Source organism: Quercus robur, chromosome 6 (genome assembly GCF_932294415.1).
Source record: "Quercus robur chromosome 6, dhQueRobu3.1, whole genome shotgun sequence".
Taxonomy (NCBI): domain Eukaryota; kingdom Viridiplantae; phylum Streptophyta; class Magnoliopsida; order Fagales; family Fagaceae; genus Quercus; species Quercus robur.
The window spans coordinates 18587630-18612419 of NC_065539.1; the positions used below are offsets into that span (position 1 = coordinate 18587630).

General features: G+C 35.3%; 3 protein-coding genes and 1 pseudogene across 31 annotated transcripts; 2 read left to right on the top strand and 2 right to left on the bottom strand.

Annotated features, from left to right (window-relative positions):
* Window positions 1-671: 671 nt before the first annotated feature.
* On the bottom strand, window positions 672-7440 carry LOC126733099 (uncharacterized WD repeat-containing protein C17D11.16-like). The gene is made up of 16 exons (XM_050436257.1): window positions 7215-7440; window positions 6448-6647; window positions 6084-6163; window positions 5877-5972; window positions 5637-5760; window positions 4856-4914; window positions 4693-4758; window positions 3601-3671; window positions 3402-3498; window positions 2178-2252; window positions 1765-1863; window positions 1526-1669; window positions 1388-1417; window positions 1209-1271; window positions 1007-1084; window positions 672-914 (listed from the first exon to the last, which is right to left on the bottom strand). The coding sequence occupies exons 1-16, from the start codon at window positions 7331-7333 to the stop codon at window positions 831-833; spliced, it is 1485 nt and encodes a 494-aa protein (XP_050292214.1). The 5' UTR covers window positions 7334-7440; the 3' UTR covers window positions 672-830.
* A 1575-nt stretch (window positions 7441-9015) lies between these two features.
* On the bottom strand, window positions 9016-9102 carry LOC126690633 (small nucleolar RNA Z102/R77; annotated as a pseudogene).
* Window positions 9103-14584: 5482 nt separating this feature from the next.
* LOC126689664 (dehydrin Xero 1-like) lies at window positions 14585-16248 on the top strand. The gene is made up of 2 exons (XM_050384880.1): window positions 14585-15088; window positions 15830-16248. Exons 1-2 carry the CDS (start codon window positions 14798-14800, stop codon window positions 16043-16045), a joined length of 507 nt encoding a protein of 168 aa, XP_050240837.1. The 5' UTR covers window positions 14585-14797; the 3' UTR covers window positions 16046-16248.
* A 1565-nt stretch (window positions 16249-17813) lies between these two features.
* LOC126733101 (dehydrin Rab25-like) lies at window positions 17814-19624 on the top strand. Of its 29 annotated transcripts, none has more exons than XM_050436272.1 (3): window positions 17814-18706; window positions 18782-18865; window positions 18986-19624. In XM_050436272.1, exons 1-3 carry the CDS (start codon window positions 17956-17958, stop codon window positions 19342-19344), a joined length of 1194 nt encoding a protein of 397 aa, XP_050292229.1. In that variant the 5' UTR covers window positions 17814-17955; the 3' UTR covers window positions 19345-19624. The 29 variants fall into 29 exon arrangements, with proteins under 29 accessions (XP_050292229.1, XP_050292240.1, XP_050292231.1 ...); XM_050436283.1 differs by having other exon boundaries at window positions 17814-18586; XM_050436274.1 differs by having other exon boundaries at window positions 17814-18544; window positions 18671-18706; window positions 18782-19624.
* The last annotated feature ends 5166 nt before the right edge of the window (window positions 19625-24790 follow it).

Below are 24790 nucleotides of genomic sequence, written 5' to 3' on the forward strand. Positions count from 1 at the left end.
CTGTTGCACTAGTGTCATGTGCACTACAAGTCTGCAATGATTCTCAGAGTAGCTCCAACCCTGTTTTATCGTATCAAAATTGCAAGTTCTAGCTGGCAAAGTTTACCACCTTATGGAAGAGAGCTATATATGGATCCTGACTTCTGAAACATTAGATGATCTTATTTTTGCCCTCTACACTAGGCTGTCCATCACCATCAGTGAAAACTGAATACAGCTACCACATAAGGCCACCTTTTGGGTCAAGGATTGATCCGTCTTTGTATTAGTAATAATTAACTTAAGACGAAATAATGTCCATTTTCTGCTAGCAAGGGCCCAATAAGGTGAAAACTCTATATTCTCAATGAAAATTTTTAAATTTACAATATGTAGCAATTTATTCGAAGGTTTGCGATTCAGCAATGGGGAAGTTTGTTTGCCAGCTTGATCTATATGGAGTTTTTTTTTGGGATGAGTATGTATATGGAGGTTTTAAAATCTTCATATCTTCCATATTCTGATTTGGATCATACCAAAAGTAGGGTGACCCATTTAAGTTGTGGAATGCTAGGAAGCACTCTCTGTTCCTTTGAACGATTTATATTGCATTTATAACATTTCTTGATATTCGCCCATGTGTACAACAAAACTACAAAAATTATATGATTAAACTTACAAAATATACCTCCAAAGAAGAAAAAAGTGGGGGATGTCATATTCAATCAAAATTTTGAGAACATTACTGGTAGGTAATACTGTTTCACAAAAATACATACTCTTCATGTCAAAAACAGAGATGACTTGCTTATGAGAAACAAAAATTTCTTTCATCTTCCAATTTAATAACATCAAGAGCCAGATTGAGGTATCTTCCGCTTGATATAGTTCCCAAATCTTTGATGGACCCTATCATCAGATAATACGTCCCATACCTACAAATTCTCAGTGATATCAATCATTATCATCAATTACACAAGGAAAACAACTCAACCAAGTAACAAAATATCAAGATTTTTTCACTCACTTTCAATTTCCCCTTAGAGCCTCCCATAGCCAGCAAAAAGGGGCTGTCCTCTGAGAAGGACATGGAAAAGATAGCTCCCTAACATCCACAAAAAAAAGCATGAGAATTTATCTAGAGCAATATTAGCTCTTAACAAGATGTTTAATAAATTCTTATTTACCTCATGACATCAAATATAAGAAAAACTATAATAATCACTTACTACTTTAGGATTTGTGGATGCAACACATGAAGGTTGATTGTTTGATAGATCCCAAAGCTTTACCTGCACCAAATGAAGAGCAGCCAACAAAAAAATACAAAACATTAACAATCTGCAGGGTTTATGAATGTCTATGACAAATAATAATAATAAGATAACAGCCACAATTATTAAAATACCATTTTATCCTCGGATCCAGTTGCAAGAAGCTGTAGAAGAACCCATCATAACCGAAAGTTATACCTAGGAAGTTAATAACGCAAAAGATCTGACCAAGAAATGAGGGGGGGGGGGGAGGGTGAATGATAGTTACGTACATTGGGTGCTGAAGGATTATAGGAGACTGTGCAAACGGCTTTGTCATGTGCATGGAGAGTAAAACTAGGTTTTAACTCAGAAGTTGCTTCAGACTTGGCTGCCCGGACATCAAAACCCTGGACAGTACCATCTTCAAGACTCACCTAAAAAAACATAATCTTAATAACTCTCCAACCAAAAAAAATATTGAAATCACCTATAGGAAGATGGTTTCAACTAAGAGAGCTAAAGTACTCACCACAAATAAGTTTTGGTTGTGTGGATCCCATGCCAAGCTTTCTACATCAGCTGTGACTGACCATTTATAACCAGAATGCTCTGGCACTCTACCATCCTTCTGCAATGCGCAAAACAGGACAAATACATCAAGTCACTTTATCTTCAGAGCAATATTAACAGACCAAGCCAAATTCCTAATCCTCAAATCACTTATTTCAAGCAAACAAGTCCTCCATTGGTGGTGACTTGTTTAGAGGTGAACATATTTATATTCTGAATATAATAAAATAGTTTTGTATTTTTTAAATTGATTTTTTGATTTCATAAATATTCTTAATATTTAATCCAGGTTTCATAACTGTGCAGTAGTGTATGATGACATTTTAACCAAAGGGTTAAAAAAAAAAGTAACGTGAGTGAAATGTTTATTACCATGACTACTGAACGATCAAAAGATCCACTAAGAATAACTCGTGGTGCGTGATGATTCCATGCAACTGCTTGAACCTGCAAGGATTAGGAGAAAGAAGGTGAAAGTAGAAACTCATTAGACATGTCTGCTGCAGATATCATTAAGATTGCATTAGGTAATATTAAGGTACCTGATATGGAGTCCTGCTTCATTTAAAAAAAAAATTCAATAGTAACAATAATGGGGAGGGGAGGATTTGAACCTGGACACATCTCTGTTGGAAATACTATGAAGTGCCAGTTGAGCTACAAGGCTCTTGGCTTACTTTCATGTTCTTGCTAACACTTTTAACAAAGCTAGTATCATTTTTTCTCAATTAATTGAGAAAAAAAATCTATTGATTTTTAGATCAATAGATTGGAAGGAAGTATCACACACAGTGAAAAGAGTCAGCTTGGAGAAAGGAAATTTACCATGGAATATCACATGATTACTGGAAAAAGGCCAGTTTGTATTTATATAGACAGATTCGATAAAATATCCACCCACAAAGATGTTCCAACAGGAAAAATTTTCCTCCTATCATATTTTAAATGCATAGAATTTTCTGAACAGAGCATTTATATGTTACAAATCAAATGGTGAAGGGTAAACTCTATAATCAAATGCAACCAAAGCATACAGTTGACTTCTACATAATTCAGCCAGTGAATCATGCTGAATATATATGCATATACATGGTGATCTGTCCAGGCCAGGAATGAGACTGATAATGAATGATTGTCATGCATGAGGGCTTCTAGCATCTCAGCTAGTACTTCTCCCCCACTGTTCTTCATTTTTGTCTGTCTTTTTCAATTTACAATTACTCCTTTATTTTTTCATCCATAGTCTAAAAGAAGTATCAAGCACAAAGGCAGTGGGCCCATCATATTTAATCAACCAATCCCAAGGTCACAAGCCCATTTACAAAAACCAAAAGCCTAACAATTAGCTTGAAAACGATATAACCCTTACAGCAGAGACTGAACATCAATAACCATTTACATCAGTTACCAACCTTAATTTATCTAATAATTGCATAGTCTCATCAGCCCAATCTACTACAAAAAAGGAGCTTCTGATATCATACCTATATTATTAGTACTTCATTAAGGACCAGTAGATAGCAACAATGTGTGCTCTAATTTATCACCCAACTATGTCATGAAAAGAAAATATACAAAATCAGACTTAATTCTGACCTTGTCCGTATGATGCTCCATGGTAATATCACATTTTCCAGTAGCCACATCCCAAATCTTAACTCGTTTGTCAGCACTTGCACTAGCAAGTATATTCCTGTGTTATTTTTCATAAAGAGCATAAGAGAAACAGAGAATTATATCTAGCATACACACCCCAATGAACCAAGAGAAGGTAAAAGATAGAGTAGAAGGCAACCTGTACTCCTTGTTCCAAGCAAGACCAAGCACTGGACCTTTGTGACTGTCTTTTTTGTACTTGACTGATATCTAACACAAGCAAGTAATAAAATTGGAAAAAAGTTCACTAGAAATTAAATATTTATCAGGTCTATGAAAATATAATTTGGTCAAGAAGGAAACCATAAGAATACAAACCTTCATATTTTATTAATGTAATTTTTTTTAGAAGTTACTTGATGTTTTTCATTCTTTTTTTGATAAGTTAATTGATATTTTCGACACTTATGAGTTATGAGGCAAGTTCAGCATAAGCAGATGTATTGGAGCCAAATCTAGGCATGCCCATTTTAATACCAACACGACCATAAAATAAAAAATAAAAATGACAGCAGCCCAAGAAAGAAATGTTCTGTCTGGAAATCACAGGTTAATTCAGCAAGCATCAAAAGGCACACCAACAGACTTTGATATCCCATTTGGAAAAATAAATAAATACAAGTGTACAACAACAACACCTTAGTCCCAGTTTTTTTTTGGAGTCGGCTATGTATCCTCCACAAATTAGTCAAGGTTGGTCACATATATTCTTTTCCTCCATTCTATTCTTTCCTGAGTCATAGTATTTGTTACTTCCTTATGTATCTACCTTTTTCTTTTCCTAAAATTGAATTAACTCACACTTTCTTATCAATGCATTAATCAATCTCCTTTGATCATGATCAAACCATCTCAAGTTACTCTCCCTCATCTTTAGGGTTTATGGATTATCCTAATGATAATAAATCTCTTGAATTATTAGCACATGAATTTTCCAATTTAACAGACAAATGGCTCGGCAGAATAACTGCTGGGAACAGGAAATTTTTTAAATTTTTTTCAAAAATATCTACAACATGCCCACAATTCAGGGGTGAATGTAATTGGGTTTAGTTTCTGAACACATACCAAATACATAAAGCTGTCGACATGATAATTTCAAACGTATCAAGCCACATGAAAGGACATATCATTTACATGTGAAAATTTTAATGGACATCAATCTGCATCAATCTTTTTTGATAAGTAATAAATCAACTGCATCAATCTTGAAAGGAATTTACTGACAAACCTTATTTTTTTTCTCCTTCCTCTCAGCAATGCCACCCAGCACCACACATGGTTGTACTTCATCAATCTAAAAAGAAGAGAACAAAACTATAAAGTTTGCAATGACATCTTAATTCGATCTATAGTCTAAACTCCAACTGGATTAATATAAATAATCAACATACAATGTCAAGATCCCATATTTCGATAGAAGGTTCCATTGAGCCAACAGCAACAAAATTCCCTGACAACAGACAGAAATCTTTTAGCAACTGCAGAAATTAGAAAACAAATTGAACTTCAAGTGTAAAATAAGTTGTAGGAAACCATCCTTTATGAAGTGAATGAATAATTTTATCCAAAAGAAAGCTCATGGTTAAGAAAAGAATATAATATGCTACATTGTTTGCTATAGTTTTCTCTTCCAATTAATCATATTATTTTTATAATTTATTAGAACAAGTATTGGGAAATATTTTCAAAGATTTCTGAAATTCTTTTTTGCAATCCACATAAGGGCTGTCAAGAAGTCCAGATTAGATATAATTCAGTCCAAAACTGATTAAATGGCTGGAATTCAAATTCAAATCTATATTTGGTAGAACCAACCCAACCAAGTTCAGACTAAAAAGAGGGTGGAAAAAACAATAGTCTGGCATGGAATTCAGACTTTTTATTATACCGTGCACATACTCCTGTACATGTTTTAATGGGATTCAGATCTTAATTGAATCTACTCAAGTCGAAATACAGATAGAGAAAATCTATTACATCAATGCAACCAATTGGATATGATGGCAGATTAAATTTCAATCAGATCTGAATCCTGACCAACCCCATTGATATCCATCTCTTCATTACAATAAGAAATAAGAAAAATAAGTTTAAGAAATATAACAGTGAAAATCAAGTTCATCAGTGCTCTTGGATGAACTGCAAACTTCAAACAAAACCAGTATGTCACACCTTTTTCTCCACCTTTAAGTGGACAATCTAGCCATGCGGTACAAAGAGGATTTGCTGAAATGATGATATCATGGTGAACATACATGTTTGAATCACCATCATCAGTTTCCTCATATATCCAAACCTGTAAGTAGACAATGGGATCACTTAGGACTTAGGAGTGCCTGAAGAATTGGGGAAAGTGTTGGTGTCTGGGTAGATAAAGAGAGAGAGAAGAAGTAAATTTTAGCTATTACATACCTCAAGCTGACTGACTTCATCCCCACTATGTGCACAAACCAGGACAGCATCAGTTGGATTAATAGTCATGTCCTCAACCTCTTCAGAGTCATCGTCCTGGAAAGGAGTTATTAAATAAGAAAAGAAAAAGAAGTTGATGTTTTAGAATCACAAGGCAAACAAGTAATGAAAAGCAAGAACACAACATACTGAAGGAATCCGACTTACACTCTTATCTTTTAGATATGGATCCATGTCATTACTTGGGTAGTAAAGGTCTCCAAACCCTGTGCTAAATAACTCAATGCCTGAAGTAAGCCATGAGAAGATGCAACCATGTTATACATTGAATATGGCTTCTTTTTTTTTTCCTTTATTTCTTTATTGATTTTTTGAATATTTGCTTCAAGGAAAAGGCCGTGATGTAACCTTATTTATAAGATAACTTACCAAGGAATTTATGCAAATGAATCAATTTCATTAATGTAACAATAATTTAAGTTCAATACCGTTGTATGTTTTGATAGTCCATTCCTCTTTAATACAATAAAAAGAAAATAAAATTTAAGAGAGAGGAGAGGAGATGGGATACCATCATCTTCTTCATCATAATTTTCCATGTCAAGTTCCCTCAAACCATCAGTTATGCTGTCAAAACTAGTCCCTGACTTTGCAGTATTGGAAGTTCTGCCAAGTGCATCTGCTACCTCTAATGCCTGGGCAACTTCACCAGCCTCATTGGATGCACCATCATCCATATCTTCATCACCGTCCTCATTGTCACTTTGTCCACTGCATAACCCAAGAACCTCATAAGTATACAAAGCCAGGAATTTCACCAACACGTTTATATATAGAACAAACAACATCAAAATCCAACCTTTTCTTTTGACTCTGCAATCCAATAATGTTTCTTTACATACCTCCACTTTGTAAGAACAGTGCAATAATGCGGTACATAATGAAAACTCAAAGATAACTACAAATCCCACATAGTCATAATAAAAGCTCAATGATTATCGCACACGCCTTTGAAAACTCATTTTCATCGATGCCCTCGTGTTTATTTGTTGTAACATATATATATTTCTTCTCACTCTCAATAAATTTACTTTGAACAGCATGACCACCAGCATTTGTATGAACAAAATCAATGACAAAAATACACTAACAAGCAACACGCATAGTCCATGGTCAAAAACAAGCAAAGAATTTTTCAGCAACAAATTAGTTAGTGAATACTAACAAATTAAGAGCGTCTAATTTCAATAAAAATAACGGTTTGGAATTTAAAGTAGTAACTGATTATTATAAAATACAGTAAGTAAATGAAATCAAAGAATGGTAAAAGGAATAGACCTTTTGTCGAAAGCGGCGGACTTGACGATCTCGTCGATTTCTTCTTTGGAAGGAGGGTCTGCTACGGCGGGTACAGGGTTGGCTGCGCCTTTGGGTAACCAAGAAATTGATGATATCATTTTCTTTCGTAATTTTTGGTATCTGCAACAACAACAAAAAACAATGGGGGTTTAAGGGAAAAGCCCTCTCTTGGTGGCTGGTGGAGCTCAATGTTTTTTTTTTTTTTTTTTTAATTCCCAATTTACCCAAAAATAAACATTAATATTGTTCGGGTGGGGCTTGCTTTTTATCTGGGCCTTAGCCCACGTTAGTTATAATCGCTTATCATTAGGCTTGGTTGGGCCAGTCTGAATAATCTCTATTGAGATTGAGAAGGTCCAACAATCTCTCTAGGCTTTCTTTTTAACTTTCTGAATCAACAATCTCTATCAAAATCGTTGATACCTGTACAAGAGGATTAACACCAAACTAGGGGAGGCAGAAACTTTCAAAAGGTCACGTGGGCCAAGATATCGAGAAGGGTGGCCGGTGAAAGAGATATACAGAATCGTTGTCATTGATAATCCAAAATACCAAATATTTTTTGAACTTACCCGACCGACTAGAGGCCGTAGGCGTCGAAAATACCTCCCTAAAGCCGTTGAAGTCGATTCGTTTTTTAGTAGAGTAGAGTTGGCTGGAAATAAGTTAATTTTAGGTTAAATCTACTCTACTCTCCCTCCCTCTCCCTCAATCCAAACAAACCCTCAATTGAGTTAGGATAGGGATTTTGGGAATGATTTTCTTTTAAAATTTTTTTAATGGGGAGAGGACTAACATTGTATGGTAATTTCTGGACATTCTTTAAGGCCAAAATGCAAAACTGATTTTCTAAATTTCTTTAGATTTCATTTCAGTCTCTTAACTTCGCTTTCGTTTGTTTCAGTCCTTTAAGTTTTAGATTTATTCAAGGGGAAATTACACTTTTCCCACCTATACTTTGCCCAAAAAACACTTTGCTCACCTGTGATTTAAAAATTGGTACTTTACCCACCTGAGTTTAGTTCCGTTTGTTACCCTTTTATGTCTCTCTCTTTTCAAAACATAAAAAACTAAAAAATTAAGGCCTCGTTTAGGAGGAAATAATGGAATGGAATGGAATGAAAAGAATAATTTTAGAATATTCTTCCCTTATCTTGTTTAGGAGTTTTAATGAAGAGAATGGAAAACTCATTCCCTTATTTGGGAGTTTAAGTGGGAGGGAATGGAATGAGTAGGAGGGAACACTCATTCCTCTTAGGGATGACAATGGGGAGGGGCAGGGCCGAAGGATGAGATCTTTACCCCCGCCCCGCATGGATTTTTCTTGCCCCATCCCTGCCCCACCCCGCATGACGGGAAAAACTTTTTGCCCCATCCCCGCCCCTTAAGGCCCTGCAAAGACCCGCGAAACCCCGCCCTACACCGTAAAATTTTATTTCTTATTAATTTTCCCTTCAACTATTACCATTTTTTCAAAAAAAAAAAATGACATTTTCAATAATAAAAATATACTTGAAATTATAAATAAATTTATCCTATCAAATCAAACTAATTTTTAGCCAAAATTAAATAATATTATCTAAATGTTTATATTTCATTGGCCTAAAAAACACTAAAACAAATCTCCTTTATACTAAGTAGTGTGCATTATTTAATTCCTCCCATTTTGTGACTATTTCATAGAGAATGGGACAAAGTCTCAAACCTATACCTTATTTTTTTTTTAATAAAAATACAGAAAACTAAATTAAATTGTATATAATTTTTGTGTGGAGAACGAGAACGATCAGCTAAAGCTAGTATATGATTGATGTCATCATATCTGCAATCAAACCAATAGGGAAACATATTCCTCATCACCTCGTTCTCCAAAAATTAAAAAACAAAAACCCAGCTTGTAAAATAAATATGGATTTTGACAAGTATAAAGAAGCAGTGTTGTTAAGCAGCCAAATGCCCACACAAAATTACAAAAACAATGACACTGACACAAATATTTAGAGCCTCAGACCAGTACCTCATTAAAAAAAAAATTATATTATGTTCATGATGAAAATTAAGTTGAGCAAGATGTATGAATCATGAATGAAACCAGTAATTCAATAGTATATAAATTTGTTTCTAATAAAGACAAAAAAAAAAACGTTAAAATTGGTACCTTATTTCCAACTTTGTTAGAAAGAAAAAAGAGATAGACCTATGTTAGGTAGAATAAAATAAGCTAATGATATTTTTGTTTAAATAGTAGGGTTTTAGAGTATGAAAAAATTACAATTTAACCCTTATTAATGCGAGGTGGGGCGGGGCGGGGTGGGTCTAAAAAGTGTAAACCCATCCTCGCCCCGCCCCGTGATGTGGGTCTAAAATCTTGTCCCATCCCCACCCCACCACCTTTGCGGAGCGGGGAAAACCCGCAAGGGGCGAAGCAGGGAGGGGCGGGTCAAGCAGGGCGGGGGAAAATTGCCATCTCTTATTTCCTCTCTATTTCCTTAAAATCTCAAATTTTCATTTCCCCCGAAATTGGAAGGAATTGGAGGGAATGAAATTAAATTTAATAATTTTTTTACTAAAACTCCCAAAATACTCCTATATATTCAACTATTTATTTTAAAATAAGGGTCTAATAGTAATATTGTTATAAAATGATTCTATTCCATTTCCTCCATGTTGCTCCCAAATAAGATTACTTATATTCCATTCATTTTCATTCATTTCCCCAAGCGAAGCCTAAAACGTCCAATCAAGGTTACTTGATTTTATTTCATTTCATTCTTTTTCATTCATTTCCTTTACTTTAATACATTCCATTCCATTCCATTCCCTTATAATTATTTCATTCCTTTATGAACTCCCAAATGGAACCTAAGGAAAAAGAAGATCTAAAAGCTAGGTTTTGTAAAAACTAAAAACTAATTTTTACATCTTCTTTTTATGTATTAACATTTAGATCTTTTAAATGACAAAAACAAGCAGAGCCTACAATTGGTCATATTTGTAGTCCTCAGTCCTTACCATTCCCAGACAGCCCATCCAAAAAAAAACCAAGAGCTTTCAAGTTACAATCTTTCCAAACTAGTTCCCAGTGGCCTACACTCTACGCTTAATAGGTAATATGTATATGCCAAGTGAAAGATATCCGATTTCCCATTCAGAATCTTTAAATGGTAGTGCCATGGTGGTCACCAAAAGTCCATTCTTGAGCTTCACTGGAATTCACGGAACAATACACCTTTTCTTTTCTTCCTTCCATTTTTTTTTTTTTATAATTTTGATTTTAATTTTTTATTATTTTACTTTAGGCAAATTGAGTTTGTGTTCTTGTTGAGTTTCTATTTACAAAGGAGTATACGCTCTGTTTGTTTCCATAATGATGTTTTCTAGAAAATGAGTCATTTTCTAAGAATCATTTTCAATAAAACTATTTCATTTTTCAATGTTTGGTAGTAACTTTAAATGAGTTGAAAAACAACCTCCTAACTTTCCTTATTTAGTTTGCTGTGAGATAGAGTTATTTTCCAAAAAAATTTAGTGGAAAACAATCTCTAAAAATAAGTTATATTTTTTATGTTGACCAAAGATAATTTTTCTTTGACTTATTTTTTTTTATGTTACCAAACACTAAAAAATACGAAATACTATCTTTACATAAGGTTTTCCATCTAAACGAACGAAACATATATATATGTATAATTATTGTATATCACACTTATGGCAAGTTGCAAGAATTGGCCGACTTTGTTCTTCTTTGACTTTGGAAATTTTTTTTTTTGTTTTTGGTAGAAAAACTTTTGGGAATTTGTGAATAAAGTTATGGCTCTTAATCATTCATGTTCCCTTTGATCCTGAATTTGTGAATAAAGTTATGGCTCTTAATTTTGGGCACATCTTTGTTTCTTGTGAAAGGTAAATTTTACTATGTCGGTAAGGGTTTGAAGCTTTTTTTATTTATTTATTTTTAATATGATATCTAAAAGTTGATACATGAAAAGAAAATGTAAAAGTTAGGTTTCAATTTTTACAAAATCTAGCTTTTAGATCTTATTTTATCTTGATTTTTTACTTTTTTATGTTTTGAGAGGAGAGAGACATAAAAGGGTAACAAAAATACAAATTTATTCCTGTTTTTAACAGAGGTGGGTAATGGGAGACAAATAGAGCTAACCTCAAGTGAATAAAGTGTCAATTTTTAAATTATAGGTAGGCAAAATATTTTTTGGACAAACCACAGGTGGGCAAAGTGCAATTTCCCCTTTATTCAATTAAGGGCTTTTCATCAACTTTTATTAAAAAATTTTGAAAAAAAAAATTTTGGATAATATTTTTCAATCATCAATTGAATTTTTTTAATTACAAAAATTTGAAGACAAATTTAAAAAATTGAAAAATTAATCACAACATATAACAAAAGTTAATGGAAAAGTTTTAATTGAATAAACTTAAAAGTTAGAAAATTAAAATGAACAAAAGCAAAGTTAAAGGACTAAAATGAAATCTAAAGAAACTTACAGGGTTAGTTTTGCATTTTAACCTTTTTAATTATTTTTTACAAATTAAAAAATAATAATAAAGTAAAAAATAAATATTAAATTAGGGGAAAAAGATGACGTTTTGGAGATTTAGCGGCAATACTGGATGTCTACCTAACAGAGGATTGAATTGGGAAGTTTTAAAACTTAGAAGACTAAAATGAGAGAATGTAAACTTGGAGTACTAAAATGAAAAATAATGGAACTTAGAGAGTGAGCTTTGGAATTTAGCCTTACAATTATACGAGGATTTAACTTCTAAGGGGAAAGCCATCTTTTGGTGGCTGACAGAGCTAACTCATGTTTTTTATATCCACGATATTCCTAATTTACCTAAAATAAATATTAATTTTGCTTGACGACCCCAAATTTTCTTTTTACTATTGAAAATGTCCAAAATATTTGACTTACTACCCCTATATGTATAAAAGGGAGTGATGTCAATTATTTCACTCCTATTTATTAGGGGTAGCAAAATTTGACATGACCTGCAAACCCAACACAAATAATCCGTTTATAAACAAGTCATGGGTTGAGGCTAAATAGGTTCAGGTCATATTTGAGTTGACACGGCTGGTCTGTTTAATAAATGAGTCGTGTTCGTGTTCAAAATGTGAACTTGTTTGACTCATTTAGCTTATAAAGGTATTAGCTTTTGTTATTATTATTTTTTTTTCATTATTGCTTTATTTTTTGTTGTATTTATATGTCTATTACTATATTTATAGTTGTAATTGTATTTGTATTTTAATTTTATATATAAGGGAATTGATAATAGGTTATTCAAGTTAGGTATGACCTATTAATCAAACAAGTTATTAAATGAGTCATTTGTATTAGCTTTTACATGACTTATTAATTAAACGGGTTAAATGGATCATATCAGGTCGACCTGTTTAATAAACAGGTTAGGTTAGGGTTGAGAATTTTTGACACGTTTATTAAACAGGTCGAGTTCAGGTCAACCTATATAGCCGAATATTCATAATTCGACACGACACAAACATCACTTAACACTATCTGAAAAATTCTCATAATCCCCATGCTTCCTTCTCCATTTCTAGTTTTAATTTATCTACCATTGGCTACTCAGATACTCTCCCACGCATTAATTGTAATAATACAATCACTATGAGACCTATGCAAACAAAACCAATTGTTGGAAGGAAATAGGAGACTTGGAGGAGCACATAATTTTCAAATAATGTTAAATGTCATTTATGCTTAGGGAGCAAACTACAAATTTTAATAAATTTAGATTAATTTTACTTCAACCCCCCCTCCCCCCTCGTCCCTCTAAGATCATACCTAATACACAACACTCAAACCTTTTTGTGCAATATAGAAAATGTTATTGTAGGTAGTCTTTTTTCTTTTCTTTTCTTTTTCTTTTTGTGAAAAAGATTAATTCTCAAACTCAAATTTGTGACTTATCGCTTTTGTTGAAAGACATTGGTCATCGCTTCAAGTCTTGACCTCTAGTTTATACTTACAATGTTAATGATATTTTGTAGATTATTTTGGTCATCTCTTTTGATTATATGAAATATACTGGTACTTATTTGATATTATGAAGAAACATAAGCATTGTCCTAGTTAAATCATAAATGAACTTGTATTTTAATCTTGTTGCAAATCATAGCTTAAGAAGGAAATTTTAATTTTCATCTATAGTACAATTCAACATTGTATTTTAATATTGCACCCATTTGAACCAAAATGATGGCTTTGACACTACTAATGCATTATTATTTGATCGTTTTTAACAAGTTTATTTTACAAAATATGAACCTTATTGAATAAATTAGGTTTAATAATTAAAACTCAGCATGGTCTTTTTGGAAACTTAAGAGTCAAGAAAATGTATTACGGGATGACTTAAGTGTAGCTTGTCATTTTCAAAAATTTTGTAGCTCAACTAGCACATCTTGGTCTTTTTAATTAAGATGTCTGAAGTTAAAATCTCTTATCTAATATCCAAGTTGGGCTTGCATTTATTTGAGCTATAGCCCACGTTAGACACCTAGTTACACAGAAAATCACTTATCATTAGGCATGGGCAGGGCAGTCCAAATAATTTCTATTGAGAATGAGAAGTTCTAACAATCTCTATAGAATTTTTGTTTTCTTTATGAATCAACAATCTTTTTGGGTGAGTTTCAGTTAGTTCAACTGATAAAATCTCTGATAATTGAGTAAGAGATTTAGAGTTTAATCTTATACAAAAAAAAAAAAAACTTATTAATATCTTGGTTTAATGATAAATAGCTATCATCATTCATTAAGAGCAGACACTATAAATTGAAACTAAAAAAAAAAAAAAAAAAATCTATGTACTCAAAGCTAGGATATATTATATGTTCACAAATTTCTTCCAATGGTTATCTACACGTGGGACCTATGAAATGATCAAAATCGTTGATACCTATACAAAATGATTAACACCAAAATAGGGAGGCAGAAACTTTCAAAAGGCCACGTGGACCAAGGTATTCATCACCTGGGTCCAAGGCTATTCACATGCTTCTATATATAGAAGCTTTGTCCTTGTTTTCATGAATACGGCGACGTGTCACCACAATTCATATCTATGGCGGGCATAAATCTATTATCCAAATAGAGTAATGCTACGGACACATGTTTTAAAAAAAATATTTTTACAAATTATTAATGTGAAAAATTTATATTAGTTCTCATATGGGTATACCATTGATAACATTTTGTTATTTTTTAATAACCATTAACCACATTAGCAGTTGTAAAATAATTTATACCTCTAGCATTTTTCTATTATAGTAATGTGATGCTTAAAACTCATGCCACATGTAACAACTTAAAACCATGCACGTTCAATTCCTCTACCACATTTTCTCGCCTATATAAACCCTAATCCAAAACCAAAATTTTCATCCATCTTTGAATATTCACAATCTACTACATAAGACACTTGTTCTTGTTACGATCAGTCATTAGCCAAATTGGCTAGCTTTCAGTTTTGCCAAAAGCTCTTGCTTAATTTTGCTCATTATCTTGAAAATGTCAAATTACGAAAACCAATACTCTGGTGCTACACCTGTAGTTGATGAATATGGCAATCCAATTCGCTCAGACAAACATGGGCACCAAACTCACACTGGTGAATATGGCAACCCAACTCACCAAACTAACACCGGATATGGAACTGGTGGGTTGGACACCACCACTCACCAGGGTATGCGTACCAATGCAACCACGCCTGCTTATGGTGGTGATTATCGTAATGATCAGCAACAAAACCAAGGGCTTTCTGGCATGCTTCACCGTTCTGGAAGTAGCTCCTCTAGCTCTGTATGTCCTACGAGCTAATTTTTCCTTTTAACGAGTGCCTTTAGAGAATTTGTTTAAGAAATATTTTTAAAATTTTTTTATGAAAAAATAAAAATGTAAGTTATTTTTTTGACTTTTTATATTTTTCATAAAAACAGTATCAAAACTTCCATTAAATAATTTATTAACAAATACCTTAAGGACATTTATTAACTAGACCCTTTTAAACAATCAACCTGAATAGAATATGGTTAAATAAGTAAATTCATACTTTTATTTATTTTTTAACTGTTTTAGCTTAAGTTTTTGGAAAGTTTTTGAATCACTGGTTAATTTGACATAACTTGACTTTTGTAGACAATTGTCTTTATGCATACGTTAATGATCACTTTAAAGGGGTTTAGAAGGGCAACCTTTTTTTTTTTACTAAATTAAAAACTAGTAAAAGGTAATTAACAAATTTCCTTTAAACAAAAAGTTAATTGAATATCCATAGAAAGACAATTGATTGCATTGTAAAATTCAGTCTTAATAAATGCATTAAGTAACTATTAATCGGATCCATTTAACATAATATCATACTAGTATGTTATATATCATGCATTTTTTTGTCTATCTTATTTAAAAAGAAAAAAAAAATCACAGTTTCTCAACACAAGAAGAGATGGTAATTTATAAGCCCTAGTGATATTCGTTTTTTTAATTATTGTTTAAGGAAGGAAGATTAATTTTATTTAATTCATTGGTGAAACGCATGTACAGTCTGAGGATGATGGAATGGGCGGGAGAAGGAAGAAGAAGGGGTTGACAGAGAAAATAAAGGAGAAGATACCAGGTATTGGGCACAAGGATGATGATTCGTCCCAGCAAAGTCATGCAACTTCAGCTACAACCCCAGGTTACCATGAGGGCCAACAGCATGAGGAGAAGAAGGGAATAATGGATAAGATCAAGGAAAAGCTTCCTGGACACCACTAAGAGTTATCGCATACTCGCATTTATATATGTTCTTTCTTTTTTATATGTAAATAACCCTTGTTTGTAGCCTAAGCGAGTCCTATATATATGGTACCGTTTTTGTTACAAACAAGTGATGTGGTATGATTTTTTGGTTTAATAAGTGAGGCATACAATTTTGGTATTATGAATATTAGGTTGTATGCTTCCAATTTTTGGGTTAAGTATTGTGTCTTGTGTTGTTATTGCTTTCTATATAGTGGTCTACTTCTGTTATTTCCGGCTAATATATGATATGCAATTTTTTTTTTAAAAAAAAATCATAATTTAGCTTTGTATTGAGGCTTAAAATTGTATGCAATAGCGTGAAGCCGTAAACTCATTGCTCAAATTTAAACTTGAACAAAATGATACAGTAACACTAATGTAATTATGATGTAATTGTTGATATTTGTCCATGTATTTAATGGACACATTTAAGTTTAAATCTCCCAAATCTTTCATTTCTAACTATTGAATTATTTAAGGAAAAAAATTACAAAAAGGAAATTACTTTCTCATTTTTCTAGAGTTTGTCTCACATATCCGGAAAATTATTAGGTACTCCTGGAGTACCATAAATGCGTACTCTCTCCTCTCACATGAATGGTGAGTCCCACCATGAATTTAATTAGTGGGATCCACTATTTATGTGAGAGGAGGGAGTACGTATTTATGGTATTCCAGGAATACACAATCATTTTCCCACATATCATAGGAGGGATGCTATCTAATAATTGTTGGTAGACTTGTTCATGTAATATAGGCCCACGGTACTTGACACCGCTCCACTTCTTAGTAGCCCAATGCACTTGTTGGGCCTTTGTGATTGAATATCGTTCCTTTATGGACTTCAGTGGTATAAAACTTTCAAACATGATCTCAATTGAGAGATTTTATTTTCTAGATTTAACCGTATACAAACTGTTGTCATTTGAAATTAAAATTATCATCTGATCTAAATTTAAATTTAGGGTAGTCATACCGTCATAACCAAGTTTTAGAAACTCCCATTTAAGTTGGTTTGGATTTGTATCCAGTGATCAGTTCCACTAGACACGTGTCCATATCTTAATTTGTCCAGTGAACTAGCCACCAGACATAGGCTTCACTCATCTAAGCTTGCCCAAGATTCGGGTGGGACTTGCTTTTATCTAGGCTGTAGCCCACGTTAGACAACTTAGTTCCACAGAATAATCACTTATCATTAGGCTTGGCCAGTACAAATAGTCCATATTGAGATTGAGAAGGTCCAGCTATCTCTCTAGACTTTCATGTTTTCTTTCTGAATCAACATGCTCTCTGAAGTCGAAGCTAGGATATACATGTTCACAAATTTCATCCAATGGTTATCTACACGTGGGACCTACGACTATTAGATGATAAAAATATCTTTAATACATATCCAACTCCTGCTGTAAAGGATTAACACCAAACTAGAGAGAGGCAGCAAAATCAAAAGGCCACGTGGACCAAGATATACATCACCTGGGGTCCATGGCTATTTTTTTCATTCTTCCCATATGTGGAAACTTGTGCCTTGTTTTCATGAACTCGGCGACGTGTCAACACGATTCTTACCATCGCCGACATAGGTGGACACTTGTCCTATTTTATCATAGTACACGTTGCAGATGCCTTACCATCGCCGACATAGGTAAACTGTTGCCACTTTTAACAACCTAAAAGCGCGGCCAACTCCTCTACCACATACAACATTTGCTCGCCTATATAAATCCTAATCCTACGCCATAGTTTTCACATATCTTCGAATATTTACAGTCTACTTGCTTTGACACTTGTTTTTGTTATCGTCAGTAATTAGCCAAATTAGTTTATAGCTTTGAGTTTTGCTTATTAAAAGCTCTTGCTTTTGCTCTTTCACTTTGAAAATGTCGCAATACCAAAACCAATACGCCGGTGGTACACCCCAAGTTGATGAATATGGCAACCCAATTCGCGTAGATGAACATGGGCCCCGTACTCACACTGATCAATATGGCAACCCAACCCACCACACTGACACCAAGTATGGAACTGGTGGGTCTGACTCCACCACTCTCCAAGGTATGCGCCCTGATGCAACCGTACCTACTCATGGCGGTGATTATCGCCATGATCAGCAGGGGTTGACACAGAAAATAGAAGAGAAGATACCAGGTGTTGGGCGTAAGCACGATGATCCGTACCAGCAAGGTTACAACGAGGGCCAACAACAACAGGAGAACATAGCTGGTGCTGGGCGCAAGCATGATGATGCATACCAGCAAGGTCACACAACTTCAGGTTACAACGATGGCCAACGTCGTCAGGAGAACAAGGGGTTGACAGAGAAAATAAAAGAGAACATACCAGGTGCTGGGCGCAAGCATGATGATCCGTACCAGCAAGGTCACACAGCTACAGCCCCAGGTTACAACGAGGGCCAACGTCGTCAGGAGAACAAGGGGTTGACAGAGAAAATAAAAGAGAACGTACCAGGTGTAGGAGTTGGGCGCAAGCAGGATGATCCGTACCAGCAAGGTCACACAGCCCCAGGTTACAATGAGGGCCAACGTCGTCAGGAGAACAAGGGATTGACAGAGAAAATAAAAGAGAACGTACCAGGTGTTGGGCGCAAGCACGATGATCCGTACCAGCAAGGTTACAACGAGGGCCAACAACAACAGGAGAACATAGCTGGTGCTGGGCGCAAGCATGATGATGCATATCAGCAAGGTCACACAGCCCCAGGTTACAACGAGGGCCAACGTCGTCAGGAGAACAAGGGGTTGACAGAGAAAATAAAAGAGAATGTACCAGGTGTTGGGCGCAAGCAGGATGATCCGTACCAGCAAGGCCACACAGCCCCAGGTTATAACGAGGGCCAACAACATCAGGGGAACAAGGGGTTGACAGAGAAAATAAAAGAGAACGTACCAGGTGTTGGGCGCAAGCATGATGATCCGTACCAGCAGCAGCAGCAGCAAGGTCACACAACTTCAACTGTAAACCCGTACCAGCAAGGTCACACAACTACAGCCACAGTTTTCAACGAGGGCCAACATCATCAGGCGAACAAGGGGTTCACAGAGAAAATAAAAGAGAACATACCATGTGTTGGGCGCAAGCAGGATGATCCGTACCAGCAAGGTCACACAACTTCAACCCCAGGTAGTGATCCGTACAAGCAAGGTCACACAACTTCAACTACAGCCCCAGGTCACTACGAGGGCCAACAACGTCAGGAGAAGAAGGGAGTGATGGAGAAGATCAAGGAGAAGCTTCCTGGACAACACTAGGTGGTGTTGGTGTTGGTGTTGATGATGCATACTCGCATCATTTATATATGTTTCTAACTACTTTTATGTAAATCACGCTTGTTTGTGGCCTAAGCGAGTCCATATGGTACCGTTTTTGTTACAAACAAGTGATATGATATGTTTTTATTTTTTTGGTTTAATAAGTGATGCATACAATCTGGTATGATGAATATTGTGTTGTATGATTCCATTTGTTTGGGTCAAATATTGTGTTTTGTGGTGTACTTATTACTTTTAATAAAGTGGTGTGCTTTTGTTATTTTTGTGGCTGCTATATATGATATGCATTTTTTATTTTAATTGAGCTTCATATTGAGGCTTGAAATTGTCGGAAATAGCCTGGACTTTTAAAATAACACAATTGTTGGGAGTTGGGACTTCGGGACAATCTAATCTCGTGTGATACACCAATGTCCCACAAATCCCAAAAGGGATGGCATCCAATATTTGATGGTAGGTGTTCGTGGCAAAATAGGCCCATGGTAGTCGACAGACTCGTCACTTCTTACAGAGGCCCAATGAGATTTCTGGGCCTTAGTGAGCTAACACAATGAGTAAGTGAGGTAATACTACTTCATATTGGTCCAAAACTTTGAAACTGCTTTTGCTAGGAGGATTTCTCATTACCATGCAAAATAATGAGAGATAAAGAGTGAAAGAGACTAGTAAAAAGTCACAAAATATGAGGTGAGAAACAAGGCAAACGCAGGAGTATATGATTTTGTTGACAATCACTAAGAGCATCTCTAACAGAAAGCTAAACACAAAATACTCAAGTTTAGAGAGTGAAACCACAAAACATTGGTTCAACAGTCTAAACCTCAAAAGTTTTTTGGCTCATATATGGTACCTCTCCAGCCCTGATGGGTTATTGTAGATTAGTAGTTGAATTTCTTCTAATAAAAATTCCAGTAACTGAAATATTATACCAATTCTTTCTTTCTTTCTGTATTCTCTTTCCATTTTTATTTTTTTTTCAGTCTCTAAAAATTTCTCTGAACGAAGATGAATAATCAAAATACAATCTAGTTCTCATAAAAATAGTCAAATTGTAACACCAAAATTGAATCAGAATAAGAAAAGAAGAAGAAAAAAAAAATAGACAGAAGTCGATCTGACCCGACCTAGTACGCATGCACTTGGAGGAGGGGAGGAGGGCGAGTGTGGACGATCTCCATCAGCTTTCGCGGCAATCTCTCCTTCTTTCTCTCAACGAATTCTATCTTTGTTCTCTCTCTCTCAATTGATATTTTTATTGATATTTTTAGATACTTTTTCAGACCTATTTTGCCGATACTAAGTTTGAAGCTTTTCTTGTATCATCGCGGTTGTAGTACGAATCTGGCAACAATCTCTCTCTCTGAATAAAATTGAGGTTGAGAGTAAACGGTAGAGTTAATCCTTGGGGTTTTTTTAATAGTAATTGTGCGGTCTTTAAAATTAGATAGGCTTTAAAAAAAATAGAAATGAGTAAATATAAGTTAGTAAATAATAATAATAATAATATAAAAAAATAAGAACTAAGCAACAATTAATGATTTTTAGAGTAACTATATCAATCTGTTTATCTGTTTATTTTGTAAGGTAACTATATTTTTTTTATTTTACACACCTATTATTACAAAACACCCATATCAATTGTTTATTTTACCATCTATTTTATTTAAATAATTATTTTTTTTCCACCTATTCCACCACCCTACCAAACTCTCCCAAAATATCTGTACTCTTTATCTCTTTATTTTCCACCTTCTACTTGTTTTTTGTTTCTTCTTTTTTACTTTTCTTCTCTTTGTTACATCTTTGGCATCTTCTTCTTATTCTTCTCATTTTCATTCTCATTCTCATTCTTCTTCTTTTTCTTTTTCTATTTGAGTTTGATTATGGTCAGTAATTTTGGGTTTGCAATTTTGGTGGTGATTTTGGGCATATTTTTCCACTACATGGATGGTGATTTTGGGCATATTTTTCCACTACCTTATTCTTATACTATTTTTGCATTTTTTTTCTTTTTCTTTTGTAATTTGGGTTTGATTATTTATATGAGTTTCGTATATATATATATTGAGGAGAAGGCTCAATGAATTTGGGATCTAGATTGATTTGCGTTTGAAGAATTTGATGATTTGTTGTTGAAAGATAAGATGAAAAAGAGGGTAGAAGAAGAGAGATCAGATGAGAGGAGAGACAATCAGATGAAGAGAGAAAAAGAGAGCGTGAGGTGGAAAGAGAAAAAAAAAAAAAAAAAATTCAAATGCAAGAGTTACAGTAACCGTGCATATATGCACGGTTAGAGCAACCACATTAGCATTTGTAAACTCTTGCAAAATAGAAAAAGTTACCCATTTTACACATTTTGACCAAAAAAACACTCACATCAGTGGGTGTAAAATTGTGCATTTATGCAGAATTGCTATAGTAACCGTGTATATATGCACGGTTACTGTAGCTCTTGCATTTATTATTTTACATTTTGTTTCTCTCTCCTCACCTCACTCTCTCATTTTCAGCTTCTACTCTCACCTCTCTCTCTTCTATCTCCAGTCCCTTAGTCCACCCTCACCGACACAATCAGTACAGAAACGAGAAGAGATGACATCTTAGATGACATCTTGGCTTGAGTGATGACATCTCGGCCCTGTCGGAACCACGGCGAAGCTCGTTACTACCTGGACCTCCTTTGAGGTCTTGAACTCCAGCGCCTCCTCCGTTGCCGTGGGTTTTGGTGGACCATGCTTGCGCCACCAAGGTCTGACATTTTTTTTTTGTCTCGATTTTTTGTGGGGTTTAGGGATAGTGAAAAAAAGAAGAAGGATTGAGACGATGAGAGTCTAAAAGCTCCAAAAAATGAGTAAGGAAAAGGGGTTGAAGGTGGTTGATGATGGATTTTCTGTTTTGGATTTTTTTTGTTTGATCAGTTTTTGATTTTCTGTTTGATCAATGGTTTTGGGGTGATGGTTGGTTGATGATAGTGGCTGAGTGGGTTGATGGTAATAGCTGGTTGGGTGTGGATTGATTTGAAGATTAATATTTTATTTGAATAAATGTGTATAATAGATAAACTAATATGGGTGTTTTGTAAAAATAAGAGTATAAAATAGAAAAAGTAGGTTTTAGATGTGCAAATTTACAAAATTTTTACATCCACTAATATGGATGCTGTAGGGTTAAGAGCTCAAATTGTATATCGGGCCTTAGGCCTTGGCTGAGAGTATAGTAATCTGAGAACAAATGAATGGTGTTGGATGGGTCAAGCTTAGAATCTAATGAGTGAGATACGAATGGGAGGGCGGTTCGAGGAGGAATAACTCCTTGGATATGCTAGGTATAGCTCAAATGTATGTCCCGATAGTCAGGAGGACCTTCTAGGAAGTTTTAATGATAGGGACGTGCATCATGAACAAGGATGGGAACTCAAAAATATCTAAGGGAAAGCTACTACCACAGCATTTAATGCCCTGCAGCTAACCTTCTGGCTGCATTTATGTGGAGAAGACCCCTAAACAGTGCTGCTTTGGCTACCACAACTCACAGAAAGCCATAAAGGGTGTCTGATGGGACAAGCACTCAAGTAGTGGCTCAAATGATCGACAAGTGTAGGATCAAGATCGTCCAAAGGGAACTATATAATGTAAGAGGTCCTTCATGGATAGGGATCCGAAAATTAATAGAGAAAAATACTGTAGCAATCAAAGTTGTATTTGTAACCTGTTCAATTGATTTATATTGGAACTAACCTCCTCGGATTGGGCCGTGAGTGAATTTATCCAGATCAATTCTTCTTGTTTTTGCTTGACCCACTTCTAAAGCCATACTAACCGTTGTCTAACTTATCAGGGCCTAATTCTCTGACCCACTCTCTACAAATTTATTGTACTGGGTTTATTGAGCCGATATCCCTTACACCTTGGGCTCCAAATCGTGTCCCTACAATTGGCGATGTCTGTGAGGAGAACTTGTGTGATAGTAAGCACAACGGTTAACTATGTTAGGATTAGGTCCTCATTAGCAAGAGTCTGTGAGGTCCCAATGACAGGACAATTTCCTTAATCTTGAACGTGAAAGAGATCGAGAGGGCAGCGTGCATACTACGTACACAAGCAGAAGCCACTCTCGAGTTGGAAGTCACGTCTCCTAAGAACAACATAACAGAGCCATGCAACTGGAGATTGATCAGTTAAAAAGGAAGTTGTGCCATGCATAACGAGAACGAACCTTTTCCAACTTTGACATTTCCTCTAAAGGTGAAGAGGATGCGAGTTATGGGCGAAGAGGATGCGAGTTATAGGCGAAGGTCAAGAACTCTACCCAGCGAGTCCTTTTCCTACAATGAAGAACACCATCACAGACGTAGATACAAAAGCCTGCCTCACAGAGGTCTAGGAAATGACGCTATGAGCAAAGCGTTGAACTAGATTTCCAGGTCACCTTTCACGCACAAGATTGAAAGGGCGATACTTCCTTAGTGGTTCCATCAGCCAACGTTCACCATCTACAATAGTCGAACAGACCCCGTGGAACATGTGAGCCACTTCAATCAGAGAATGACTGTCCATTCCAAAAACGAAGCTTTGATGTGTTAGGTGTTCCCATCTAATCTGGGATCCTTGGCGATGAGATGGTTTGATGGTCTAAGGGCAGATTCCATAGATTCCTTTAAGGAGCCCACCTGGGAATTTGACTCTCATTTTATTACATGTTGCAGGATTCCTCGGCCCTTGGATTCCCTACTATCCTTATTCATGCAAGAAGGGGAGACCCTGAAGACATACTTAGACAGATATTGGGAGATGTTCAACGAAATAGATGGTGACTTTGATGACGTGGCCAATAGTACTTTCAAGGTCGGCCTTCCAGCTGAGCACGGTTTAAGGAAATCTCTGACCAACAAACCAGTCACCAGTGTACGCCAACTCATGGATTGAATTGATAAATATAAGAGAGTGGAAGAAGACTAGCAACAGGGGAAAGGAAAAGCTAAGGTTATCCCTTAGGAGAGGAGGAATTTCAGGTCGGACCGGTACAACAACAACAACGGCCTCAGAGAGACTTTGCTAGGTAGTCAGGGTTTGCTAATTCTCAGGCAGTTAATGTGGTGTTTCGAGAACCGGTGCATCAGGTTTTGGAGAAGATTAAGAATGAGTCGTTCTTCAAATGGCCAAACAAGATGACTGGAAACCCTATGAGGCGTAACCAGAGCCTTTATTGCAAATATCATCAGGACTAGGGACACACTACGAAGGACTGTAGAAATTTGCAGGACCATTTGGACCAGTTGGTCCGAGAAGGAAAGTTGAAGCAGCTTTTGCATCATTCTAGTGGCCAGGGGAGTTAGACAGGTTCGAAATCCCAGAAGAGATACTTCTTCAAGACCTCCTCTAGGAACGATCAATGTCATCTTTGCTACTTCAGGGAGGACCGGTTC

Bases quoted from the DNA above. Each gene is read 5' to 3' on its own strand.
- LOC126733099 (XM_050436257.1), bottom strand. From the start codon at position 7,333: ATGATATCATCAATTTCTTGGTTACCCAAAGGCGCAGCCAACCCTGTA. The intron at 4,759-4,855 runs GTATGTTGATTA...TCTTCTTTTTAG, and splicing joins AAATATGGGATCTTGACATT to ATTGATGAAGTACAACCATG. The intron at 1,864-2,177 runs GTAATAAACATT...TGCGCATTGCAG, and splicing joins TTGATCGTTCAGTAGTCATG to AAGGATGGTAGAGTGCCAGA.
- LOC126689664 (XM_050384880.1), top strand. From the start codon at position 14,798: ATGTCAAATTACGAAAACCAATACTCTGGTGCTACACCTGTAGTTGAT. The intron at 15,089-15,829 runs GTATGTCCTACG...ACGCATGTACAG, and splicing joins GAAGTAGCTCCTCTAGCTCT to TCTGAGGATGATGGAATGGG.
- LOC126733101 (XM_050436258.1), top strand. From the start codon at position 17,956: ATGTCGCAATACCAAAACCAATACGCCGGTGGTACACCCCAAGTTGAT.